The sequence below is a fragment of the Limulus polyphemus genome, unplaced genomic scaffold (assembly GCF_000517525.1).
Source record: "Limulus polyphemus unplaced genomic scaffold, Limulus_polyphemus-2.1.2 Scaffold626, whole genome shotgun sequence".
NCBI classification, from domain to species: domain Eukaryota; kingdom Metazoa; phylum Arthropoda; class Merostomata; order Xiphosura; family Limulidae; genus Limulus; species Limulus polyphemus.
The window spans coordinates 256,143-280,580 of NW_013666236.1; the positions used below are offsets into that span (position 1 = coordinate 256,143).

Below are 24,438 nucleotides of genomic sequence, written 5' to 3' on the forward strand. Positions count from 1 at the left end.
TCTAGTCTTACACTGCTAAATTAGAGACAGCTAGTGCAGATAGCCTTTGTGTAGCTTTGCGTGAAATTCATAACAAACAAACAAACCTATGAATAAAATCCAGAAGATATTTAGTTGTATTTGTTTTGATGAAAAATTTAAAGAAGGATGGTGAGATTAGTGACCATAGGTCAGTATTATTATTCAAATAGCATCTCATTGTAATACATAAAAATATTTATTTTTATACCAATGTAAGGTCAATGGTGTCAACAGAAATAAAATGACAAACATTTACATTTTGTACAGAGGTAACTGTTAGTTATGTACAAAAAAAAATTTGCATTTACAAATAAGATGATTATTAAAATAAAAGTAATTTTTAGCATGTTTGAGCACTAATCATAAAGCAGTTTTACTTGTATTATAATCCTATCTAAATATTTTGACTTCTTACAGTATTATTTCTTAAAAAGGAATTTAATATTAAAAAAGTAAGAAAATGTTGGAATCTCCTTATCATATAACATTTAATGGAAAATCCACAGTTTTGAGAGCTCAAACTAGTTTTTAACAGAAACACATCTTAATGTGGCACTTAATTCTTTGTGGCATATCAAAATATCTAAAAAATAAAAACTGAGGAGGGATTGAAATATGCAGAGGTTAAGAAACCTATTTGAGCATAATGAGACAAAATGATACTGAACTGGGAGTAAGAGGTGAATTTGGACTATAGAAGACTATATAGACTATATTATCAGTGTTTACATGTGTATTGCTTTTTCTTATTCTTTCTACCTGTACTATAAAGTGAATTTCATTTCATCTGGGTATGTTGATCAGTTCATAAACATAACTTTAAATGACCATATTATTATTGTCACCATTGTTGTAAATTAACAAGCTATTTTTGTTGTACGTTGCATTGGTATGGAGAATCGTATATCGTAGCTTGAAAAGTTCTTTGTACAATAACTAGGAATAGAGAGTCATCCATGTCAAAAGGAAAATGGAGGATGTCAACACCTGTGTATTCCAACATCAGGCAGTCAACACATGTGTTTGTGTAGCACTGGGTTCCAGCCAAAGGATACTACAAAATGTGAAGCATATACCTCATTTGCTGTTGTATCAGAGCTAGAGAAGGTTCAGGGATACAGTTTGCAGAATCACAGAGAAGCAATGCAACCAATAACAGGGCCAGGTAGGTACTACTTTTTCAAGTTATTCTGGGAACACTTTTTAAAGGGAATTGTTAGCTTACAGACATAATAAACATGCTTTGATTTAATGATTTTACTGTCTGTAATCAAAGTAATGAAGCATTTTGTGTAGAATATGATGGGTCAGTAGCCAGAAAGATTTTATTATAAGATTGAAAAATCTTACCTTAAAGTAAAAAGTTTAAAGTGTGCTTTGATTTGTTAAGAGAATTTAAACAGCCTTCAAGTAATTATGTTTGATTGACTCACTGTCAAGGGTTTTTAATAGAAATAAATGTTTCTGCTATTCTTTTCTTTTTTTATGTAATAGGTCATAATATTTTGCACTTGGATGTTCATGTTGCCCAGAATCACATTTATTGGGTTGAATTTAATCAAGGAAGTAGAAATGGAATTTTTCGTGCCAAGCCTGATGGTACAGATTTTACCCATGTCATTTCTGATGGCATAGGTAGTAATGGGATTCGTGGTCTTGCTATTGACTGGATAGGAGGTAAACTATATTTCTTTACTTAGAAATAATTGATTAGCTAATAAATAAAACAGCACTATTTACATTCTCAAATATTAATGTTTTGTTGCAAAAAATCTTGACTATGGCTCATGTACCCAAGTTTTTCTTAAAGGCAAGAAAGATGTAACTTTTAATAGCATTGGAATACATCTTCATTAGTCAAGTTGTTTTATGCAAATAAGATTTGGTTCACACTTTAGACAATGTCCTAAATTACTAATGTAACTATTAATTAATGTGATATTAAAGACAATTTAAACTGTTTTTTATTGATTTGGCAGATTTGGTATTAATAATTTGTCAAAATTTTGATAAATTATGCTTTTCTACATGTGAAGGTGTGTTACACGTGTAAATAATAGTGTAAGAGTAGTCGCTAAGAACATGATTATTTATTCTATAAAAAATATATTGTAATAATAGTCGATAGAAGTAAACTTATTTTTCAAAATAGATTTTAAGTTTTGATAAATAAAGGTTACTACAGATTTTAAGCTTAAAGCTAAGGAAATATGGTTAAACTTTTGAAATAGTACATCTATACATAAACAGAAACAAAATACACGTAATATTATAATACTACACATGCATTCAATTTTTGGTACTTAAATTTGATGTTGAATTTGCTTTAGTTTTAAAGATAAGAATATTCTTTGCATCTGTAGAGAATCTTTATTTCACCAATGTGTTCCCTCATGAAACATTTGTGGAGATGAGTTGGCTGGATGGCTCCAATCGTCTTGTAATTTTGAAAACTACAACAGATTCACCACGTGAGATTGCAGTCAATCCTATCAAAGGGTACCTCTACTGGATTGATTATGGACAGTATCCAAAAATTGAAAAATCTCTCTTGGATGGAACAAATCGTACTACTGTTGTTGTAACTGGCATTAGTAATCCACGAGACTTGACCATAGACATCACAACACATGATGTTTACTGGGTTGACTCAAGAGAGGATGCTATACAAGTAAGATAAATTCTTTCTCACTTCTTCAAGATATTTATAACACCAGAAGAGACTTGGTCCCCATTAAAATGTTTAGATTTAAACTTTTTAAACAAAGTGTTATTATTTTTTTACTTCTGTCATATAAAAACTGTGTATACACTTCTAAGTTATATGTCTAATGTAAACTATCACTTCCTATTAACCCCCTTGCTGTGGACAGATCAAAGTGCACATGTCACGACTTTTTAGAGAGTTACATTCAAAATTTAATTTAGCTATTTATTATCGTGGTATATGAATAAACTTGGCATAAAATCTTAGTTAATAAACCAAATTTTAATATTATATAAGTTTTAAGTTCTTAATTTTGTAAGGAAATATTGTCAAAATCTCCAATCTCGACCTAGTATGAGAATTGTAACATTTGCTCTCTAGGTATCTCCTCTTCTCTAATTTATTTACCACCCCTTCTAAAAAGTATGGAATTTAATGTTAATTACTCATTATACATGTTATTAGTCTTCAATCTTATTTGGTTACAGAGCCATAAAATAGAAAATCAAACCCTCTTGACATATCCTCTTATTCATAAATTGCCAATAGATCTCATTCATATTTAATACTATATTATTTATAACCAAAAGAAAGCCAAAGTTTTAATCTATCAAATGATACATTACGTTGTTTTCTGTACAAAGAATTATCTATTTCACTTCCAGGAAACACATCGAAGAGCTTAACTGAATTTTTAACAGCCTTTATTACATAGTTAGAAAGCCAGAAAAATCATGATAGTTGTAGGATATTGTCTGCTTTTTATGTGTTATTATTTTGGCTTCTTAGATGCATTATTTAAATAAATATAAAATTATTTAGTGTAGTAGTACCATTAGTATAAAAAATTAGGGTTAAGTTTCATTGACATTCGACAACAAATATAAAAGATCCAAGTAAGCATTATATTTTTTGCTTTTCATGTATATTCTTTATTTGCTGTTATAAAATTAAAAAATGGGAAAATTATTAGGTTAGATAAAGTTAGTTTAGGTAAGACAAAGAAAAAATAAAAAACGTTTCACAAAGTATGGTTTCCAGTAGCTCTCGAGTTACATAATTCTATAGGGTGTAACTTCTGCCACACATTTGCCAAGTGATTTACACCTTGTGTGTTGGAATTATTAATTAGACAGGGTGCAAAGGGTAATAGAACAATAAAATTTAAGTAGAAACAGATATATATTGTTTCTAGTTTTAGGCTATTTAGGATAAACAAGTCTAGTTTCCTGTTACAAATTAAAGTCATTCTAGAAAGAAAAATGGTAATTTAGATTTCTTTTTTTTATGATGGTTATTGAGATTGGTCAAGTTGACCAACCTGTATAGAGTTAGGGTAGAGAAAATAACAGATAAAATATAAAGTTTTGCTGAAAAGAAACGTTTGAAATTTATTTAAGAGGTCTCAGAAATTATGAAAATGAAATTTGATAATTTTCAGATGGAGAAAAGTATTTTTAACCGTAACATGAAAATCACTTTGACTCCTTATATTCATGGAAAAATCTTTCATAAAAATATCTGATTAAAAATTCTGTTGTTTTGTCTATAAAAAAACTTGTAATTCTTACTGAAAGCTTGCAAAATTTTGTGAACGTACACAAAACATGTTAACAGTTATAGTATGGAAACTCTTAAAGTCAATGTAGGGTCAAGATTTAGGTCAAATTGACCGAGCCGGTAGAGAGGGAGTTAAAATATACACAAAAAAGAATTAACAATAAATGAAAAAAAGTATACAAGTTTGAACTTATTTTTATGAATTACATTACTTGCTTGTAACCCCTATATATATTAGGGAGACATGTATAAATATTGTTTACCTCTTATAAGTGTCAAGGTAAAGTTTAAAAAAAACAAAATGAAATCTCAAAATTAGATACTGTAGAAGAGCAAAGCTTTTTTGCATTTGTTGTACTCTATGACAATGGAGTAATACTTTTTTAAAATAATTCTTGATTATCAATAGTCATATGAAAAATTATTTTTCATTTGATTTATCTTTTACAGCGTGTATCCTTAAATGGTGGCAAGAGGCAGTACATTCGACGGAATCTGCCAAACCCAATGGGAGTAGCAGTACTTGGGTCTGAAGTTTACTGGGTAGATCGAAATCTTCGAACTATATTTAAGGCTACCAAGTTTCCAGGAAATACAGTTCCTCCTACATCTGTTGTATCTGATTTGGACACACTGAGAGACATTGCAATCTTTGATAAGGCTATACAACCTCCAGCTAGTAAGTATGGTTGAAAATATTTAGTTTTAATTATTTTTTTTAAATTGTTACTTAAGGTATATTTTTTAAAAGAGAATTTAATAATCTTCTGTTTATCCATTTCTAATATATATATATATATATATTTCAGCTTTCCACCGCTTGTTGTTTAAAATTGGGAAATAAGACAAGTACAGTATATTGGTGATAAATAATAAAATCTGGTCCATGAACTGTTTTCTAAATAAAACTTATAACTAGATCATTTTTATACTTTGAAAGACAAAAAATTATTGCAATCAAAAGTATGCTAAAAATAAAAAAACACCTGCGTGAACATTGTACCTTGCAGGCCAGGTTGTATGTTCCAGACCAGAGAACGGAATGTGTGAACAACTGTGTTTTGCCATACCAGATAAAATTACAGCTTTAAAAAGGAAATGTGCTTGTGCTTCTGGTGTGTTGTCATCTGATGAAAAATCCTGTGAAGGTAATAACTAATATATGTTAAGGTATTTTCTAATATGTATATATTGTATCCTGATAGTACATGTAGCTACACTGGTTTTAGTTTTGGCCACATATTATATAACATAACATTAAAGGACAGCAGAGGACCTTCTAGTCCATTTAGGCCATTCTATCCACTAAAAAAACTCAAAGCCAGATCTTATCATTTATGTATTTATCAAACTTTTCCTTAAATTCCTTTAAATTAACTGCGTCTACCACATCTGAAGGCAACCTGTTCCGAAGGCTAATCATCCTGTTTGAAAAATAAAGCTGTTTTAGCTGAAGATGAATCCTATCCTGCCAAAATTTATATTTTTATCCCCTAGTCTTATCATTTTCACCATTAAATACAGAAAAAAGATAATGCATCAACACTATCAATTCCCTTAACAATCTTAAACTCCTTAATTAGAACCCCTCTAACTCTTCTTTTTTTCAAGAGAAAACAAGTTCAGAGATCTTAACCTATCCTCGTATGACAACCTTTCCATCTCGGATATCATCTTAGTAGCCTCTGAACCCTTTCCAACAATTCATTGTCCTTTCTAAGGTAAGAAGCCCGAGACTGAACACAGCACTCCAAAAGTGGCCTAACCAATGACCTATACAGTCACATTATAACCTCTTTAGACTTGTATTCAATATTTCTGTAAATACATCAGAGCTATATCAGTATAGCTTTTATAACTTTCAGTAACTGGATAAACTAATATTAATGGGTAATAATTTTGAATGATATTTTAAATAAGTAAAGTTTCCTATACCAAATTAATTGTTAGGAATAAATACACTATTTTTATATGATTTTGTAGTTTTCTTGTTTTAATCATGCTTTTTTATATGCTTCTACATGTTTGGTGTTTTTCTTGTGTTCCTATAGATGTAAAGGAGTACTTAGTATTCTCAACAAGACAAGAAATTCGAAGCTTACATCTAGACCCTAAAGTATTAAGCCTACCATTTTCTCCCAAAATTAACCTCACCAATGTTGTGGGCTTAGACTTCGATTATCAAGATCGACGACTGTTTTATTCACGTATGTAGACTTGCTTTTTTCTAGTTGCTGTATTAAAATTGGGTTAAAAACTATGAAAACAAAAAACTGAATTATGTCTTGTGACAAATAAACTTTATATTGATTTCTTCCAGTGTTTTTGTGAGATCTCAACTCAGTAATTGTGATATTGCAAGAATACAAAAGAACAGCATTGTGATCTTTACTTAGTTAGTTTACTGCAGTAGGTTTGACTCTTAAATTTTCATACAAATGCTTTATTAATTGACTTATATAATGGATAGTTTATTTATCCTTTTAATTTTATGTGAAGAAATACGACCAGAAGGCAGCATCTCCTGGGTGAGCTTGGATGATTTCAACACTGTTCACACATTGATAGATGAGGGTGTGAACCCTGAAGGAGTGGCTTTTGATTGGACCAGCAGAAAGATCTACTGGACTGATTCTGGCAACCATAGCATTTATGCCATGAATTTGGATGGCTCAAAGCTTGTAATGATAACTCGTGTTGAACGGCCAAGGGCAATTGTTTTGGATCCATGTGAAGGGTATGAATAGTTAAAAATATTTTCTTTTTAGTATTGTTAAGTTTACTAAATAGTGATGAAAACTTTAAAGAACTAGTATAAATATTTTTTGTTCAATCAAATAAGCTGAGATTTTAGAATAAGCTGTTTGATTTTATTATAGCAAACCATATCTATACCTTTGAATTACAATATTTTTTTTTCTCACATTATTTTTGTATTCTTTACAATTCTTGTGCTATTTTAGCATCAGATATGTTTTGGTTTTCTTCCATCATCAGTGTAATTACATTATTTTCACTATATAATTATGCCTTACCACTATGAAGTATAAATTGTGTTTAATTTTGTTTGTGTTGATTAGGTACATGTACTATACAGATTGGAGTCGTTTTGGAAACACTGGAAAAATATATCGGGCTACAATGGCTGGGAACCAGAAAAAAGCTATTATAAATGACAATCTTATTCAACCAAGTGGACTTACCATTGATTATGAAGATAGAAAACTTTATTGGACAGATGCACTCAGGTAAACTTTCTTAAAAATCAAAACTCAGTTATAAAATATTCCAGCTTTCAGTGTATTTAAATATCGCACCACTATTCACTAGTGCTATGTGACTACTTAATTTAAAAGCTCAAAAATGTAAAAATAGAAATACATAATTTAACAATTATATATCATATAGCTGAATTCTTTTATTTATTTTTCATAGATACAAGGTTTTCTCATAAATACAGTAAAATCTCCATTATATTGGCAATGTAGGCCAGGCAAGCACCTTTAACTTTGAAATTGCTTGTGACCTTGAAATAACTCAGACCACCAATTGTCAGAAAGCTTGCCGAGTTAGATGGTCTGTTTTTTATCAAAAACTTATCAAAATCTGATATAGTAAATGAAATGTGATAAATTACAGTTTGTCAACAAAAAAAAAAAGAATTGGGCATTATTTCAGTCCAAATCACTTATCTGGCAGAGCTTCTCAACATCTTGCATATTTTGGATTAATACAATAATTATTTAGCTAAAAACTTAAGCAATGCTTATGAGGTTAGTAATTACAGAAAGAAGAATGTTCAAGGATTAATCTTGTGCTCCTATCATTAGCCTCTTCCAATTCAAAGATTTATCTGACAACAAAAGTGTTATAAGGCTTGCAAAAAAAACAACAAATTGCTGATAATTTTTATATTTATCATAGGCTACTGAAATAAACCCAAACTTAAAAATTTAGATTTCTAAAACTTTTTTCTTTATGAAATTAAATAAATAAAACTTTGTATATGAATGAATTTAATCACTGTAGCATTTATAAAAGACATGTGGAGAAACGACCATAAATGAAATTTTCTCAGTAACAAAAATATATTTGTGGATACATATATAATTTAAGGACACCAAGGGATCTGTTTGTCCTTCTAGGCCATCCCATCCACTAACCTAAGCTTTAAAATAATACACTTAAAACCAGCCTCTATCATGCATTTTATCAAACCTTTCCTAAAACTCCATTAAATTAACTGAATCCACCACATCTGAAAGTAACCCATTCCAAAGGCCAACCACCCTGTTAGAAAAATAAAGCTATCTTAGCTGAAGATGGCTCTCACTCTGTCAAAATTTATATACTTTCCCTAAGTCCTATTACTCTCACCAACAAATACAAAAGTACAAAAGAAAATGAGTCATCAACACCATCAACTCCTCTAACAATCCAAAACACCTCAGTGAGATCCCCTCTAACTCTTCTCCTTTCAAGAGAAAATAATTTCAGAGGTGCCAACCCATCCAAACAGTCCTCCTCTGAATCCTCTCTCAACAATCAGTGTTCTTTTCCAAGACCAAACACAACACTCTGAATGTGACCTAACCAATGACCTATACAATGAAAATTATAATTTCTTTAGACTAAAATTCAATATTTCAGTAGATAAAACCTAAAATCCTATATTCCCTGCCACTAGCAACAGCACACTACTTGGATGGCTTAACTCTTTCAATACGGGGTCAGTCAATGTGACGACCTCGTAACCATTTTGTGCTTGATGTAGTTTTCATACTATAACTTTTAAATTAGTAAGTGAACGTTTACAAAATTTGGCAGATTATCAGTAAACATTACAATGCTTTAATATGTAAAGCATAGCTATAATTCAACTTACTGGTAAATCATAAAACAGGTTAATACATTATTTTATCAAATAAATAAAATTTAAGGATTAACTTGTGTACTTGAACTTAGATCCCTTAGTTTAAATTCAGCTTATTGTTATAGGTAGGTTATAATATAAATAACGCTAACTATGTTATATTATTAACACTACTTACACTAGTTATTGTCACTTCTAATAAAGTTATATTTCTAAGTTCTATATAATTTAAGATAAACATAATTACTTCAGTGTGAAGACTAAAGTAGTGGTAAAAAAAATAACATAATTGATTCTTAAACATTAGGCTTAACAGTAACAGTGTTGACAGTAGGCCACTGGTATTTGGTATTGAGTATTTATTTTCAGTCCATAAGTATAAATACAATAGTTAAGACTAGTGTAGGAATTATAAATTTGCAGATTGTTAGGTGTAATGGGTGCAATGAGTGGGCTTTATTTGGTAACTCGGGACTGGAATGTACTTTTAAGGAAGCTAGTAATGAAGATGTACAATTTATATGTAGAGTTTCTAGGTTGAAGGAGAAGTTGGTGGTTATCCTAATTGAAGGATAGACAATAGATAAAGAGAAGTGTAAACTGTGGGAAATGGTAGTGGGATTTCAAGAGGAATTTAAGCTTTTACATGCAAGGAATACATCAACTAACAATGACTTTCCTGAAGTTAGAAAGAGTTCTATTAGGGCTAAAAGTAGTGGATTTAATTTAATGAGCCTATTCTATTGAGTAACAGATTTCAGTCCTTGGCTTCTGCAGACAAGGAACTATTGGAGGGAAAGAAAACAAAAAGGACAGGGAAGGATATAGATGATAAACTTAAGGAGGTTATAGTTATAGGTGATTCCTTGATAAGACACATGGGTAGGATAGTCTGCGGGGTAAACAGGGAGAAAAGAATTAGATTATGCTAACCAGGGTCATGGGTGGAAAATATAAGTGACAGAACAGGAGATATAGTAAAGGGGGCTAGCAGAAATGCAGTTTTTGTTGTGTGCACATAGAGGCTAATGATGTAGGGAAACTAGGTCAGAGGAGCTAATTAATAAGTACAAGAGGTTGATAAAGGCATTTAAAGAAAAAGGCCATAACTTAATTTTGTCAGGGATACTGCCCAGAATTAAATGTGGGGATGAGAAATTATGAGTAGGTCAGCAGGCCTAAATGCATGGCTTAGTTTAATAAGTAAGGATGAGTAGATAGGTTGGTTGGACTTGTGGGATCAGTTCAGTGAGAGAAGGGAGTTTTGGGTGAATGGATCGCTTGCCTTTAAGTAGGGTAGGAACTGGTATCTTTGCAAGGGCTATTAACTCAGCTGTAAGGGAAGTTTTAAACTAGGGCTAGACAGTGGTGAGGGCCAGGATAAACTAAATATAAAAAGAATAAGAGGTAGAGAAAAGTTTGTCATAGGAAATGAGTATAGAAGTAGTTATAAGGGTAGGCTTAATTGTTACTATTGTAATGCTTAGAAGTATAAGAAATAAAATGGATGACCTTAGAGCACAGGTAAGAATGGAGGATTTTGATATAATGGGAACAACTGAAACATGGTTAAAAGTAGATGATTTTGATGACAGAAATTTCTTTGAAATAAAGGATTACAGGTTATTTAATAGGGATAGAGTACTGAAGAGAGGAGGAGGAGTGGCTTTATATGTAAAATGTTAGTTACATCCTTTTGAAGTTGAGGATATGAAAGATAATAGCAAGGAGGTTCAATCCATTTGGGTTTCTATTAGTGGATATAAAGGGAAAAGGCTTTTCATAGGAATTTGTTACAGACCACCAGATGATACTGAGGGAATTAGTGAGAAAGTTTACAATGAAATTAAGATTTCAGCTGTTAATGAAGTCATAATTATGGGTGATTTTAATTTCAGGCATATAGATTAGGAAATGTTAGAGCCAAACCATGAGGGAGAAATGTTTTTGGAAACTGGTCAAGGAACCTACTAAAAACAATGCTATTTTAGATTTATTGTTAACTTCAAATGCAGAAATGGTTCAGAGGGTGGAAATTGGGAGAACATCTGGATGCAAGTAATCATTTGTCTACTGGGTTCAGTGTTTTGCTGGAGATGGAGATATGGAATAATTATATTTTGGTTACAAATGAAAAAAAACAAAACAAATTTTGAAGGGATGCAACAAATTATTTGTTGTGAATTGAGCAGCTGAGTTATTTGGAGACACTGATCAAATGTGGAAAATTTTTAAATATTCAAGGTAAATATATTCCTTATACAAAGAAAAAGGTGGCTCCAAGTAAAAAACCAGGTTGAATCAGAAAGAGTATAAAAGATAAAATTAAAGAAAAGCATCATAAATTTAAGAAATTTAAATTGACTTATGGGAGATTATAGAGAATTAAGAAAGTTGAACAATTGATAAATGGAAACGAGATCAAACAAGATGACTGCATTAATTCTGAGCTGTTTAAGAAATAATTGGGAAGTTTAAAGAACAATAAGGCTCCTGGGCCAGATAATATTTCACCAAGAGTTTTGAAGCAGATTAAGGATTGGATATATGAGCCACTTGCTACTATTTTTTGTCAGTTTTTGAATAGTGGGCAGGTATAAGAGGGTTGGAAGTTAGATAATGTCACTCCTCTTTTCGAGGGAGGTGATAAAATTTATCCCAGTAATTATAGATCAGTTAGTATTACATAAGTTGTGGGAAACGTTTTTTGAAATTCTGATTAAAAATGCCTTTTAATTAAGTTTAGAATTTTATTGGATAGTCAACATGGTTTCACTAAGGGAAAATCTTGCCTTACAAATCTTTTGACATTCTTTGAAAAGGTTACTGCTTATGTAGATGAGGGTAAGGGTGTAGATTCGGTGTATCTAGATTTTCAGAAAGCATCTGACAATGTGCAAAATAAAAGACTTGTCAAAAATTATCTCTATAAATGTGGGGTATATGTTAGCAAGTTGGATAGAAGAGTGGCTGGATGGAAGAAAGCAGAGAGTTGTTACAAATGGAGTTCAGTCAAACAAGTGGGGTACCTCAGGGGTCAGTCTTAGGACCTTTGCTCTATTTCATTTACATTAATGACATAGATAATGGAATGGTAAGTTACTTAAGTTTACAGATGATATTAAGATCGTGAGGGTTGATAGCTGTGAAGAGGATGCTGCTGATTTACAAAAAGGATTTAGATCATTTAATGAGTTGGAAAAATAAATGCCAAATGGGTTTTATTTATAATAAATGCAAGCTCATGCATGTGAGTTATCATAATTTTAATTATAAGTATAATTTGGATGGGAATAATCTTAACAGTGTCATAAAAGAAAGGGATCTTGATGTAATAGTTGATCAGTTTCTTAAGTTATCCAGGCAGTGTGCTGTTGCTAGTGATAAGGCAGATAGTAAGGTTGTATCTACAGAAATATTGAATACAAGTCTAAAGATGTTATAATATCATTGTATAGATCACTGGTTAGGTTACATTTGGGATATCATGTTCAGTCTTGGGTTCCTTATCTTAGGAAGGACATTGCATTGTTAGAAAGGGTTCAGGGGAGGCTGACTAGAATGTTATCTGGGATGGAGGGATTGTCATACAAAGAGAGGTTGAATTCTCTCAAATTGTTTTCTCTTGAAAAAAGAAGAGATGGAGGGGATATGATTCAGGTGTTTTAAGATTGTAAAGAAAACTGATAGTGTTGATGCATCATCTTTGTTTTAGCGGATGGGGCCCAGTATGGCAAGGTGGTTAAGGCACTCGACTCGCATTCTGAGGGTCATGGGTTCGATTCCCAGGCCCACCAAACATGCTCGCCCTTTCAACCTGGGGGCATTGTAATGTGACAGTCAATCCCACTATTCGTTGGTAAAAGAGTAGCCCAAGAGTTAGCAGTGATGACTAGCTGACTTCCCTCTAGTCTTACACTGCTAAATTAGGGATGGCTACTGCAGATAACCTCTGTGTAGCTTTGCGTGAAATTCAAAACAAACAAATAAACATCCAAGATGGACTAATAGGTCCCATGTTGTTCCAAAACATTATAATATGTGTAGATGAACCAATATCTACCAAAGTAAAAAAAACTGAAAGGTGAGGGTTATGGATATCATATTATCAGTAAGTAGTTAAATGTTTAAAATCTTTGTTCACAATCACCTAACCATACAGAATAAAATTATCTGAAAATGAGAAATAGTCTAGTCGTGTAACAATTTCAGGAGAAATTAGGAAAATAGAGTAAATTATCCTGATTCTATTGTAGTTTTGTTTGTGAAAAATAAAATAAGCATAAAAATTATGCTATCAGATTTGTTGCATGAATGAGGTCCAGTATTCTTTCACAACATGAATACAACATAGATAATTAATGAGATTAAATGTTATATTTTGGTTTTATAATAGAGAAAAAATAGAAAGGTCTGACCTTAATGGGACCAACAGAGAAACCTTGGTGTTTGCTACCATCTATCCATTTGCTATTACCGTGTTCGGAGATTACATATATTGGACGGATCTTCAATTAAGTAAGTAGTACGGAATAATATTATTTTTAATTGTCATTGTAAGTTGTTTATTATTACTGTAAAGTAGAATGTTCACCAAAGAATCCATGTTTTTATATATTGATAACAAGAATTTTGTTATGAAATATGACTGACCCTTTCCGTCTACGTAGTTTTGTATTCAAGCTAACTGTATATACATAAGCACAGAAAGAGAGAGATTTATTACTTTGCTTTAACAGTAACAGATCATAAACTGTATGATGTGTATTAAGTTCTGATCTTTTCTTTAATTTTTATTTATTTATTGTGTAATTACTAGGACTTGTATTTTTCATGAAGCTAATCATCATTAATTATTATATAGGAGGGGTATACCGAGCTGATAAGTATACAGGGGCAGGAGTCATGGAGATGGTCAAGAGACTGGAAGAATCTCCACGAGATATTCATATCTTTGCCCCAGACAGGCAAAAATGTGAGACAAATTAAATGTTACATAATTATTAGATATACAACTTGTAATTAAAAGAAAAACTTAATTCTATCATGTGTAAAAACATAATTTCAAGCAATGAAGACAGAAAGCAGATTAGTTCTTATGTGCTATGTCATTATAGATTTAAATTAGTATGTAGTCATAAATATCAAAATGTAAAACATTCATTATGTCGGTTCTTTGTTTTCTTTAAATTTACCTAAACAGTATAAAGCTTTGAAATTTTGAAACAAAATCTACTTGTACATATTTTCTATGTATGAAACATCATATATCCACACTGATGAAATGTATAATTAGCACATTCCATTAAAACAGACATGTGACTTTTATATTAGACAATTCAGCTATTTGCATGCATTCTGGAGCACACAGCATATATGATCAGAAATGTACTTGTAACTGAACTTCATGTGAGTGAGGGATCAAGAAGTAACATAGGTTTAATAGTGGTCTCATGCTATGTTACCTGCTATTAGACACTCATTTTTACATGTACCAGGGATGAGAATTATCTGCTGGCTGACAAATTCTTGCTTTTTTTTAGACACACTACCGGCCATTCATGATATTGATGCAAATCTGTTTAGAAAAAAAAATACAATATTGGCATTAAGTTAGAGGCTGAAAATGAAATTCTCTCAAACATGCCAAGGAAAACCCCTGGAAGTAAATCCTGAAGTCTGAAAGTCTGCTTGACCTATGACAAACAGTCTTTCTAAATCAGGCTTGGCTCTGTTCAGTAGACATATTAGTAGTTCAGTAGCCTTATTAGAACTAGCACATGTGCGTTGTTTTTGCATTCATTTTGAAATGAAAATGCTGCTGAAAGTAGATGAGGTTAATTGGAATTATTAAATTTTTATTTTAAACTAGTGAAAGTACCTGTCTATGCTTGGGTTATTAGGTTGCATTTATTCTAGATGACTATGTCAGTGTGTGTATTCTGAACCTATTTTAGTGTCCCACAGGTGGACATGGTCTTCAACTTGTAGCTTCTTTTGGTTTATGTGAATGAATCTCAGCCTTTCTCTTTCAATTTTGACATATATTATAATTTGCTCAGTACGATTTTTAGTGTGGGGGTGCAAGGGAGCCGTAAGTGTAGTGAATGTTGGTATGATTTAAAGAAATTGATAAATAAGCCTAAAGTAAAAACATTGTGTGAGATAACCTAACCTAGAGCCAAGTGCATAAAATTTATCATGAAAGTAAATATATCAATTGAATTTTAAATTTAAATCATTTCTGAATTAAGGTATTTTCTGTTATATATCCCCAGTTTTTAATAAAAACAAACTTCTTTAATCAACGGAGATTCTAAATTAAGAAATAAATACTTTTCAAGTTTTATTGTTTATACATTTCATTTTATACTTTCAGTACATATACTAACAACAATATTAAGTTATACTTTTGTTGCTAAGCAATATGACATAAAAACCATTGTTGGAACATGTTGTTACCAAAATGTACTGACTTTTCTATCTATTAGAAGATGTTAATCTTACCAATATGCTACAAGGTATACTATGGGGTGGTTGTATTTGGCTCGTCCTTTTTGACGGGCTATACGTCTATAATAAAAGAGCATGTCTGTCTGTCTGTGATTTCTAATGTAAGGAACCACTTCTTTTCAATGTGGTTTTTCTTTAGCTTGCCTTATCTTAAAAATGTGCATATGCTTGCACACATGCATGCATGTTGTCAGATATAAAAGACTGTTTAGTGTACATAGTATTATTAATTGATTTATTTTGTGTTTGTAATTCAGTGATGTTGAGGCTTTCGAACATTGTGTTTGCAATCCATTGGTATTGAGGCTATAGAAATTTCTAGCAGGCCTAACTGATAGATGTATAAATAGCTGCGACCAGACGAGCAAAAATAAAAGTAAAGTCACGTGAATGAGAAGTTCGATCAGAGAAAAGTTAACTGTACTGGCAGTAAATGGCCTAATGGTTTATATGTTAGAGTGAGATTAGCAGTTTGAAAGAGATAAGGAGAATAATTCATCTAGTCAAAGAGTGTTCTAAACTAATTGAACCCACCTGTGTTGACTTTGCAAAAGGCAGATTATTGTTGGAAGTACAAAGAGCAGACAATTATTGGAAGTACGAAAAAGTTGATGATTATTGGAAGTTCAGGACACAACTGTGGTAACTCATGCAATGAATTATATATAGATACTATTGCAATAAAAACAGAGAAAAATAGTTCACCTATTGTGCACCTATAAAAATACTTCAGCAGTTGAAAATTCATCTATATAAATTCAAGTGGATAAATATAAAAAAAAACAAAACATTTAAGGTTATAAAATTCCATTCCAGTGTTCATAAATAAATGTATTTACTAGAATATTCTTCATTTTTTAATCATTTGTTACTAGGCCTGTGTATATATGAGATGCAATAAGGCATCATGTATTAAAAAATGATGAAGTTAAAATATAATTGTGCAGTTGAAAAAATTCTTTAAGAAAAGCTCTGGTAATAGTAAAAAATATTCCTTGCAATTTTTAAGCTGTAGTTGCATTATTGTGGCAGTCAATCCCTTTGGATGGTGTGTGTAGTAAGGTGATGCTGACTGGTTGTTTTAACTGTGATCAGTAGTTCAAAATTAGGAACAGTAGCAAATAGCCTTAATAGCTTGGGAATAAATATTAAATAAATACACTGTCTTATAACAATGTACATGATCTAGTGATGAGTTTGCTAGACTCTCAGTCCAAGAGATCATAGTTCATGTCTTGTTGCCACAAAGTTGTGCTGTGAACTTTGGGACCATAGATGCATTATAAGAATGTCAATCAACTTCCACAACTTGATTAGAAAAGCCCAAGTGTAAGCAATGCCTGCTGTTGACTAGCTGCCTTCCCTCTAGTCCATAAGTTAAAAATAATGATGACTAGTGCAGGTAGCCCATGTTTGTGGCTTTGTGCAAATATCCAGAACAACAAACAAAACAGTGTATGTTGAGTCAAATAGTAATATAGCATGAGACCATTGTCAAACACACCTCTCCTCTTCATTTATTTAACTGTACTTATACTGTATTTACATCTCTGATTGTTAATCCTTCCAAAGAACCTTGAATCAAAGAATTTTTTTTTCAGATGTAAATTGTGTTTCTTTTTATGAATTACATGCATCAGACTTTCAGAAATATTATGTTCCAAGTATCACGGAAATTGATAACTGCCATATTTATTCAGTGATGAAAATATTTAACTGTCATATCTCTTCAGTTATAAAAATATCATATTTCATGTGTTTCTTGTTTTCTGAGGTTCTTATATAATAGGGCATTAAATAATTTGTATAGTAATTATATAATGTAATTTTTTTCAAAACATTTTTTTATTAATGATATTGTTTATTCTAGGCAAACAGAACCCATGCAGCCTAAACAATGGAGGGTGTGCCCACTCCTGCCACCAGGCCCCCAATGGAACTGTAGAATGTTTGTGTAATTCCACTTTCAAAATTGCTAATGAGGGACGTATGTGTGTTGGTAGGTACTCATTTTTCATTCTGCATAACAAATCCTTTTCAGTATATATTTAATGTATTAAAAAATAGAAAATACTAAAATTTTCATTTTATAATTTTTATCACAGTTTCATTTCAAATATTTTAGTTCTAAAAATAGCAAAAAACAGTTTGATAAAGCTGTACTTTCACATGCAGCAACTAACATTACCTGTGACGAAAATAAGTTTACTTGTGCCAATGGCAAGTGTATTCCCCGACTTTGGGCCTGTGATGGTGATGATGATTGTGGTGATAATACTGATGAAGATAAGAAGTTTTGTGGTAAGTATAAACATATTTCACTGACATAGATTTAAGTGTCAAGTAAGATTTATTAATTTTCAAAAAGTATTAAAAATCAGGCTTTCAGTTGTAGATGTGTTGTAGGGTCTTATCACTCAGTGTTTTTTGTTTATTAAAACCATTAAGAATTGAACACCCATATTGTTTTAGTTGATATTTGTCATGTAGCATTGATTTCTTTCTTCTTCATCATATTATGACTGCTAAGTTGATTTATTAGTAAATAATATTACAACTCATTATAAAAAGAACAGCATATTTGCTGTAATCTAAATCATTGCTCTGTGGCACAGTTTTTTATATAGTATGTAAATAAAAATTTTAAATTGTTATTATTTATGATAAGAGAAACAGTATATAGATCATAATTGCAAAGCATTATCAACCTAGCACTACATACGTGCAGTCCATCAGAATTTCGCTGTGGAAACGGACGCTGTGTTTTCAAGACTTGGAAGTGTGATCATGAAAATGACTGTGGAGACAACACAGATGAACAAGACTGTGGTAAGCTATCAGTAAGTTAAGGTAATTTATTAAAGTATTCATGTAATTAAAAAGTTGTTGATAATTTCATTAACTGTGTTTCTGCTTTTCTAGCAGTTGATACATGTTTGTAACTATGAATGTAAATTAATAGGAATTAAGAGTAGATTTTTATTTACTTAATTTTTTCACTAAATAATTTGATACACTAGTTACAGACCCTTACAAAATTCTACACATGGAATATTTTCCCTCTTTATTTTTTGTTGTTTATTGAGAAATTGTATCACAAATTTGATACATTTATCTGAAAATTTTATTTTGATAAAAATCTATGTTTAATATTACAGTTTAAATAAGTTTCACCAAGTGTAATACCTATACAAGAAATTTCCAAGAATAAATATTTTACCCAAAACTTGAGATACAGTTGCATTTAAGACAATAGTTTAGATGAAGAGTAATTATGTGCTGGAATTGTGGAGATGAGATAAAAATTCTCGATTATAAATATACAAAAGCATAAGAAATAACATGAGCTTAATGTGTCGTGTTGTGGTTTGTACAGAGTATCCTCCTTGTGCTGAAGGTGAATTCACTTGTGCCAACTTTCGTTGCATTTCTATGTCTCAACTATGTAATGGGGTAAATGACTGTAAGGATAATAAAACAACAGATGAGAGTCATGATAATTGCCCCAACAACCGAACTTGTCCAGGAAATCACATGAAATGTGAGACAACTAACATCTGTGTCGAGCCCTACTGGTTGTGTGATGGAGATAATGACTGTGGTGATAATTCTGATGAAAACTCCATCATCTGCTCTCAAAGATCCTGTCCTCCAAATAGTTTTAGGTTAGAAAATTTTAATACTGTATTAATATGTATATTGATATTCAACAGTACAGTTTTTAAACCTAAGCCATAAGTAAAATTTGCTGCTTTATTTTTGTAACAAATTTTATTCACAATGATTGAAGTGCCACAAATTCAATATATTAAAAAAACTAGCATATTTCACACAAATATCTAGCTGGAATTAATTATAAATCATGAAAGATTTTATTCTGTTGTTACTTGCATAATGCAGATAGTCCAGTCTTTATGCTGAAAGAAACAAACATAAAATTTTTATGTTGAAATTTAAGTTTTCCATAATCTATTTGTTAATACTCTGTTGAAGTATAAAAACTTCACTTTTTCCTGAGAATAGTCCTGTTTTTCAAGGTAGTTTACAACAAAAAGTGACAATTTACTGAAAATATTACATATTGTTGATCATAGGGATTGGAGAACAAAACCTTTCAATTAATATTTCTTTACATAAATTAAACTTGAGAATATTATAAGTCATAAAATGGTTTTACTATACATGTATGAGTGACAAAGTATCTTCATTGCTGTTTGAGAAAAACATGAATTTCAAAGTTTTTGTGTGGATAAATAACCAAAAACAATCTTCAGTCAAATTAAATAAAAATACATAGACATTTTTTAGAAGATGTATTTTCTTCTAAAGTTTTTTAATTATTATTCACTGCATAAAAATAATGTTTTTATAGTTAATTGGAAAGCCCAAAGTATTTATAAAAAAAAGGTGTTCAAAATGCTCATAAAATTGTGCATATTCTTTCTACTTTTTTTTATCACTTTGATGGATTTACATATACATTGGGAAATTATGTCCTAGATCTGAAAATATCATACAAATGTTGTTTAAACAAACATTAAATTTTCCCACATACTGTGTGATAACATGGTTACTGTAACTTACATTTTAGCATTTATGCTACAGCATATCAGCATGTTGACAATTTAAGAAAATATTTTTACAAGAAGCCAAATAGGGTTAGTTTTAGGGAATGTGGGACCCAGTTTCTAGTTCTTCCATATTCTCATTTGAAACAATTAGGTATTCAGAGAATTCAAATCACAAGGAACCAGTATGCTGGACACCCTCTTTTAGGAGGAATAGAGTGATAATACATTTTCCATATAGTGTATCTTGATATTTATTGATGACTTAGCATAAGCATTATCTTATCAAATTTTTAAAAACAAAACGATTATGATATATTAGTCATTTCAAGTACATGCACCACCATTGCCATCTTCACCAACAAAATGCTCTTGAGTGTAATCATTTCCTGGTGACATAAACTGTTATTGGAAACAAAACATTTTCAAACTGGTTACACAAATACATTTTACAAATCTGAAAAGAGTATGAGAACTGGTGATAACATTTCAGTTGTTCATTTTCAGTATTTTGGTTTTGAGAAGGTTTTTGTGTCAAGACTAAAGAAACTTCTACTGCAAGCTAATGAAAACTTTATGAAGTTTGAAAATTTTACAGATCAATCTTTGATTACACAAAAGTGTTATGTCTTGCTTAACAGGTGCGGGAACCAACGATGTATTCCAGCTACTTGGTACTGTGATGGTGATGATGATTGTGGAGATAAAGCAGATGAGCCAGAAGAATACTGTGAAAGTGAGAAGAAGACTTGTTTTGGTGATTTATTTACCTGTGACAATGGAAACTGCATCCCACGAATTTATATTTGTGATGGTGACAATGATTGCTTAGATAATTCTGACGAAGATGCTCGCCATCAGTGTGGTAAGTTCCCTTATGATGGTTTTGTTTTTCTTACATATAATTTTATTAATTTATGGATTTAAGCTTTCTTTGGTCAAGTATTAAGTTTTTTTATCTCAGTTTTGCACAGTGGAATCAAATATTTCTGATAATGTGTGCAGTTTTGTTAAATTTATTAAAATGTGATCCATCTGCTGGTAAATAATAGAAAATAAGAAAAATCTCAGCATTTACTAAACTAATATGCTGTTTGAGAAAATTATGGAGGTAACATAATAATAATACTACCCTCTGGTTCAAAAATCACTGTATGTGTGTAGCAATATTGGAACAAGCCACTAGACTGTTTACTCTTTATTGACACATTGTAATGCATAGTAAAATAACTGAATAGTTTATTTGGGATTACCTATTGTTCTGCACATGAAATTTGTATGCATAATGGTCAGTAGCCCTGAAAAGATGCATGATAATAAACAAACATCTTATCATCACGTCATTGCCTTGTATTAATTCCAGCTAGAAAATACCAAAAACATTTTACCATCCAGTAGGAAAGAAATTCCCCAGTAAGATATCCACTCCAATTAAAACTTAATTTTAATTGTAGAGTTCACCTGTGCCTAAAATACGCTTAAATTACTAACTTTGATAATACTAGCCATTGATATTAGTTACTGGCAATGAATATTTGTGATAAAATTCCTTCATTAAAAAGTATCTCAAGATTAAGACAGTATCATGATAATCAAATTGGACATTGAGTTGTGGGATACTCAGAAATAAACCAAAGCAATTTGCACTCAATTTGGTTTGAATTGTTTTTAATTTTGCACAAAGCTAGATGAAGTCTATCTGCACTAACTATCCCTAACTTAGCAGTGAAAGAGTAGAGGAAGGCAACTAGTCATCACCACCCACTGCCCACTCTCGGGTTACTCTTTTACGAACTTATAGTGGGATTGACCATCACATTATAATGCCCCCACTGCTGAAAGGGCGAGTATGTTTGGTGGGATGGGGATTTGAACCTGCGCCCTAACCACCAGACCAAAAGAGTACATATGCCGTTAATGTGCACTTGAATTTGATAGCAATATATCAGTTTCTTACCTTGCTACAAAGGGTAAATGGAAACGAGAGAAAATGTAGTAAATGTAAGTATTAGAGATACACTAATAGGAAGTTTGAAAAAAAGAGTGTTACATTTAAACTTAGCATACCATCAGTTTCTTACCATGCTACAAAAGTATAAATGGAAAAAACAGTTTAAAATATGACAGAAAAAATAAAGTATGGTAAGAACACATAAACATAAGAAATGGGAAGTTTAAAAACAGTGTTTTTAACTCAAATTCAAACTCAGAAGTTCAATTCATATGTAAAACAAAGGAGGATAAACTTTGGATATTTAGGTAGAACTCTTGGAAAATCTAAATTTATAGTCAAAATCCAGTGACAGAACTCTGACAAAAAATTAAATCTTAATCAGAATATCATGTTAGTTTGTGAACAGAGAAGATCAAAAAAGTTATGGCCATAGTTCATTATTTCTGGACTCTCCCTTTGGTTTCCAGTCTTATGTTATTGTATTTTAATTGGTCTAATAAAATATATCTTTAAGACAGTTTAAACTGTGACAAACATTGTTTTCTCCATCCCATTTTATGAGTTATTGCTAATTAAAAACACATAAAATAAAATAGGAATAACATGGTTTGTGTGATAACTCCTCATAACAGAGTGAAATATACAAATAGAATTTTGAAAATCAGTTTTACTTGTTTAGAATAAATTCTAGTTTTGGATTTATTTCCAATATTATTAGTCACTTAACTACTATTTATATAATTTTTAATAATATAATTTAATTAATTAATCACTAAGAGCCAGGGCAACAACAAATGAATTATATCACATGTCTATTATATCAAGTTACATAACATACTTATCATAAGACATTTATTTTTTGTTCTGTTAAGAATAAACTTTTGCATTCAGTAAGGTGTCTATCTCATGATAAAGCTTTAATATGAAACTTTCAGGAATTAAAGAATTTTCATTGGATACTTACTGTTTCTCTTCATTAAACACGATTCTAAAATTATGTGACTATTCTCACAATTTGCTTACTATTCTTTCTCAATACTCAAGCATACAATAGCTGCAAGAAAGAATCATAAAGTATTGGCTACTTTAAACTTATTCATCTGGAGAATCTTCCAGGTTTATCATCAATATATTAGCTATTGTTCCTGAAGTTTGCTTTTGCACTGGTTTCTGGTGTTTTTTAACCCTAGTATTGCCAACAAGATCAGTATCCATCAGCTTCTTGAACACACTTTCCTAAACTGTGTATGTGACAAACTGCTTGTGGGTCCATGATTTTGTTAGTTATAGGGTACCTAATAGCATAAGAGTTGCACCAAAAAACATGTACCATTAAGCACTCTAATTACTGCTGGGCCCTATTTGTATTTTACATATAAAATAAATTATTTCATCCAATATTTTTTCATTTCTTTACAATGAGTGTTGTAATACTCAAAGATATGAAGTTACTCCATATGGCATATTATGTGGATCTGCATCAGTATTGAACAGTAACAGAATAAGTCAGAAATTTAATGGTTGAGTTAAATTTGAATTCCCTAAAGATCATCAAAATATCTTAGCTCCTTGCTACTAGTAGCCAAACTATCTACTATATTTCTGATATATAAACATTTTAAAGGTTGTTAAAACAAGAATACTCTTTAAGTGTTGTAACAAATTTGTTGTTATATATTTATTTTAATATCAACGTTTGTTTTGATTAAATTTGTATTTGAAAACACATAGCTTATGCTGTTAAATATGTATTGCGAAACTCCCATCTATTCTCCAAAGTTATAGAAGATTTTCGAGAGTAAGAATCAACAATATATGTGTGTACATAAACATTTAAGTTGTATTGTTACGTAATCTGAATTTTCTAGAAAACCTTCCCATGGCCATAAATATAACCAATGCACTGCACCAAAGAGAGTATCTATTATTAGTTTGCTACAGGCAGTGTGCTATAAACTGTGGAAGCTATAACTGTGATTGTTATAATGCTTACCAATCAGAAAACTTCAGATATTTGACCATGAACATTTATAAATTTCGAATGTTACAAACCCTTTAACTTCAGTGGATTCACATCGGACATTAATACTTTTACGAAAACATTACCTAACTTCAACGGTGGAAAACTCGATGTGTGTGTGGCAATGGACAAAGTTCACTAGCTTCCCGTTAAGCGAATCGTACCTATATCAACTTGCTTATCGTGAACCCTCGATAAGATATCAAGGAAGTTCCAAACTAG

At 31.1% G+C, this 24,438-nt stretch overlaps 1 protein-coding gene across 1 annotated transcript in view; it reads left to right on the forward strand.

The window, feature by feature from the left end:
- LOC106459552 (low-density lipoprotein receptor-related protein 2-like) overlaps positions 1 to 24,438 on the forward strand; it is a 248,405-nt gene that overhangs the window by 169,642 nt on the left and 54,325 nt on the right. Inside the window, exons 38-52 of the mRNA XM_022386057.1 lie at positions 962 to 1,186; positions 1,516 to 1,698; positions 2,385 to 2,692; positions 4,739 to 4,967; positions 5,299 to 5,436; positions 6,340 to 6,495; positions 6,788 to 7,025; positions 7,369 to 7,536; positions 13,558 to 13,679; positions 14,026 to 14,136; positions 17,545 to 17,673; positions 17,850 to 17,975; positions 18,387 to 18,503; positions 19,051 to 19,339; positions 20,884 to 21,107. Coding sequence (XP_022241765.1) covers positions 962 to 1,186; positions 1,516 to 1,698; positions 2,385 to 2,692; positions 4,739 to 4,967; positions 5,299 to 5,436; positions 6,340 to 6,495; positions 6,788 to 7,025; positions 7,369 to 7,536; positions 13,558 to 13,679; positions 14,026 to 14,136; positions 17,545 to 17,673; positions 17,850 to 17,975; positions 18,387 to 18,503; positions 19,051 to 19,339; positions 20,884 to 21,107 — 2,763 coding nt within the window. The remainder of the gene's footprint in view (positions 1 to 961; positions 1,187 to 1,515; positions 1,699 to 2,384; positions 2,693 to 4,738; positions 4,968 to 5,298; positions 5,437 to 6,339; positions 6,496 to 6,787; positions 7,026 to 7,368; positions 7,537 to 13,557; positions 13,680 to 14,025; positions 14,137 to 17,544; positions 17,674 to 17,849; positions 17,976 to 18,386; positions 18,504 to 19,050; positions 19,340 to 20,883; positions 21,108 to 24,438) is intronic.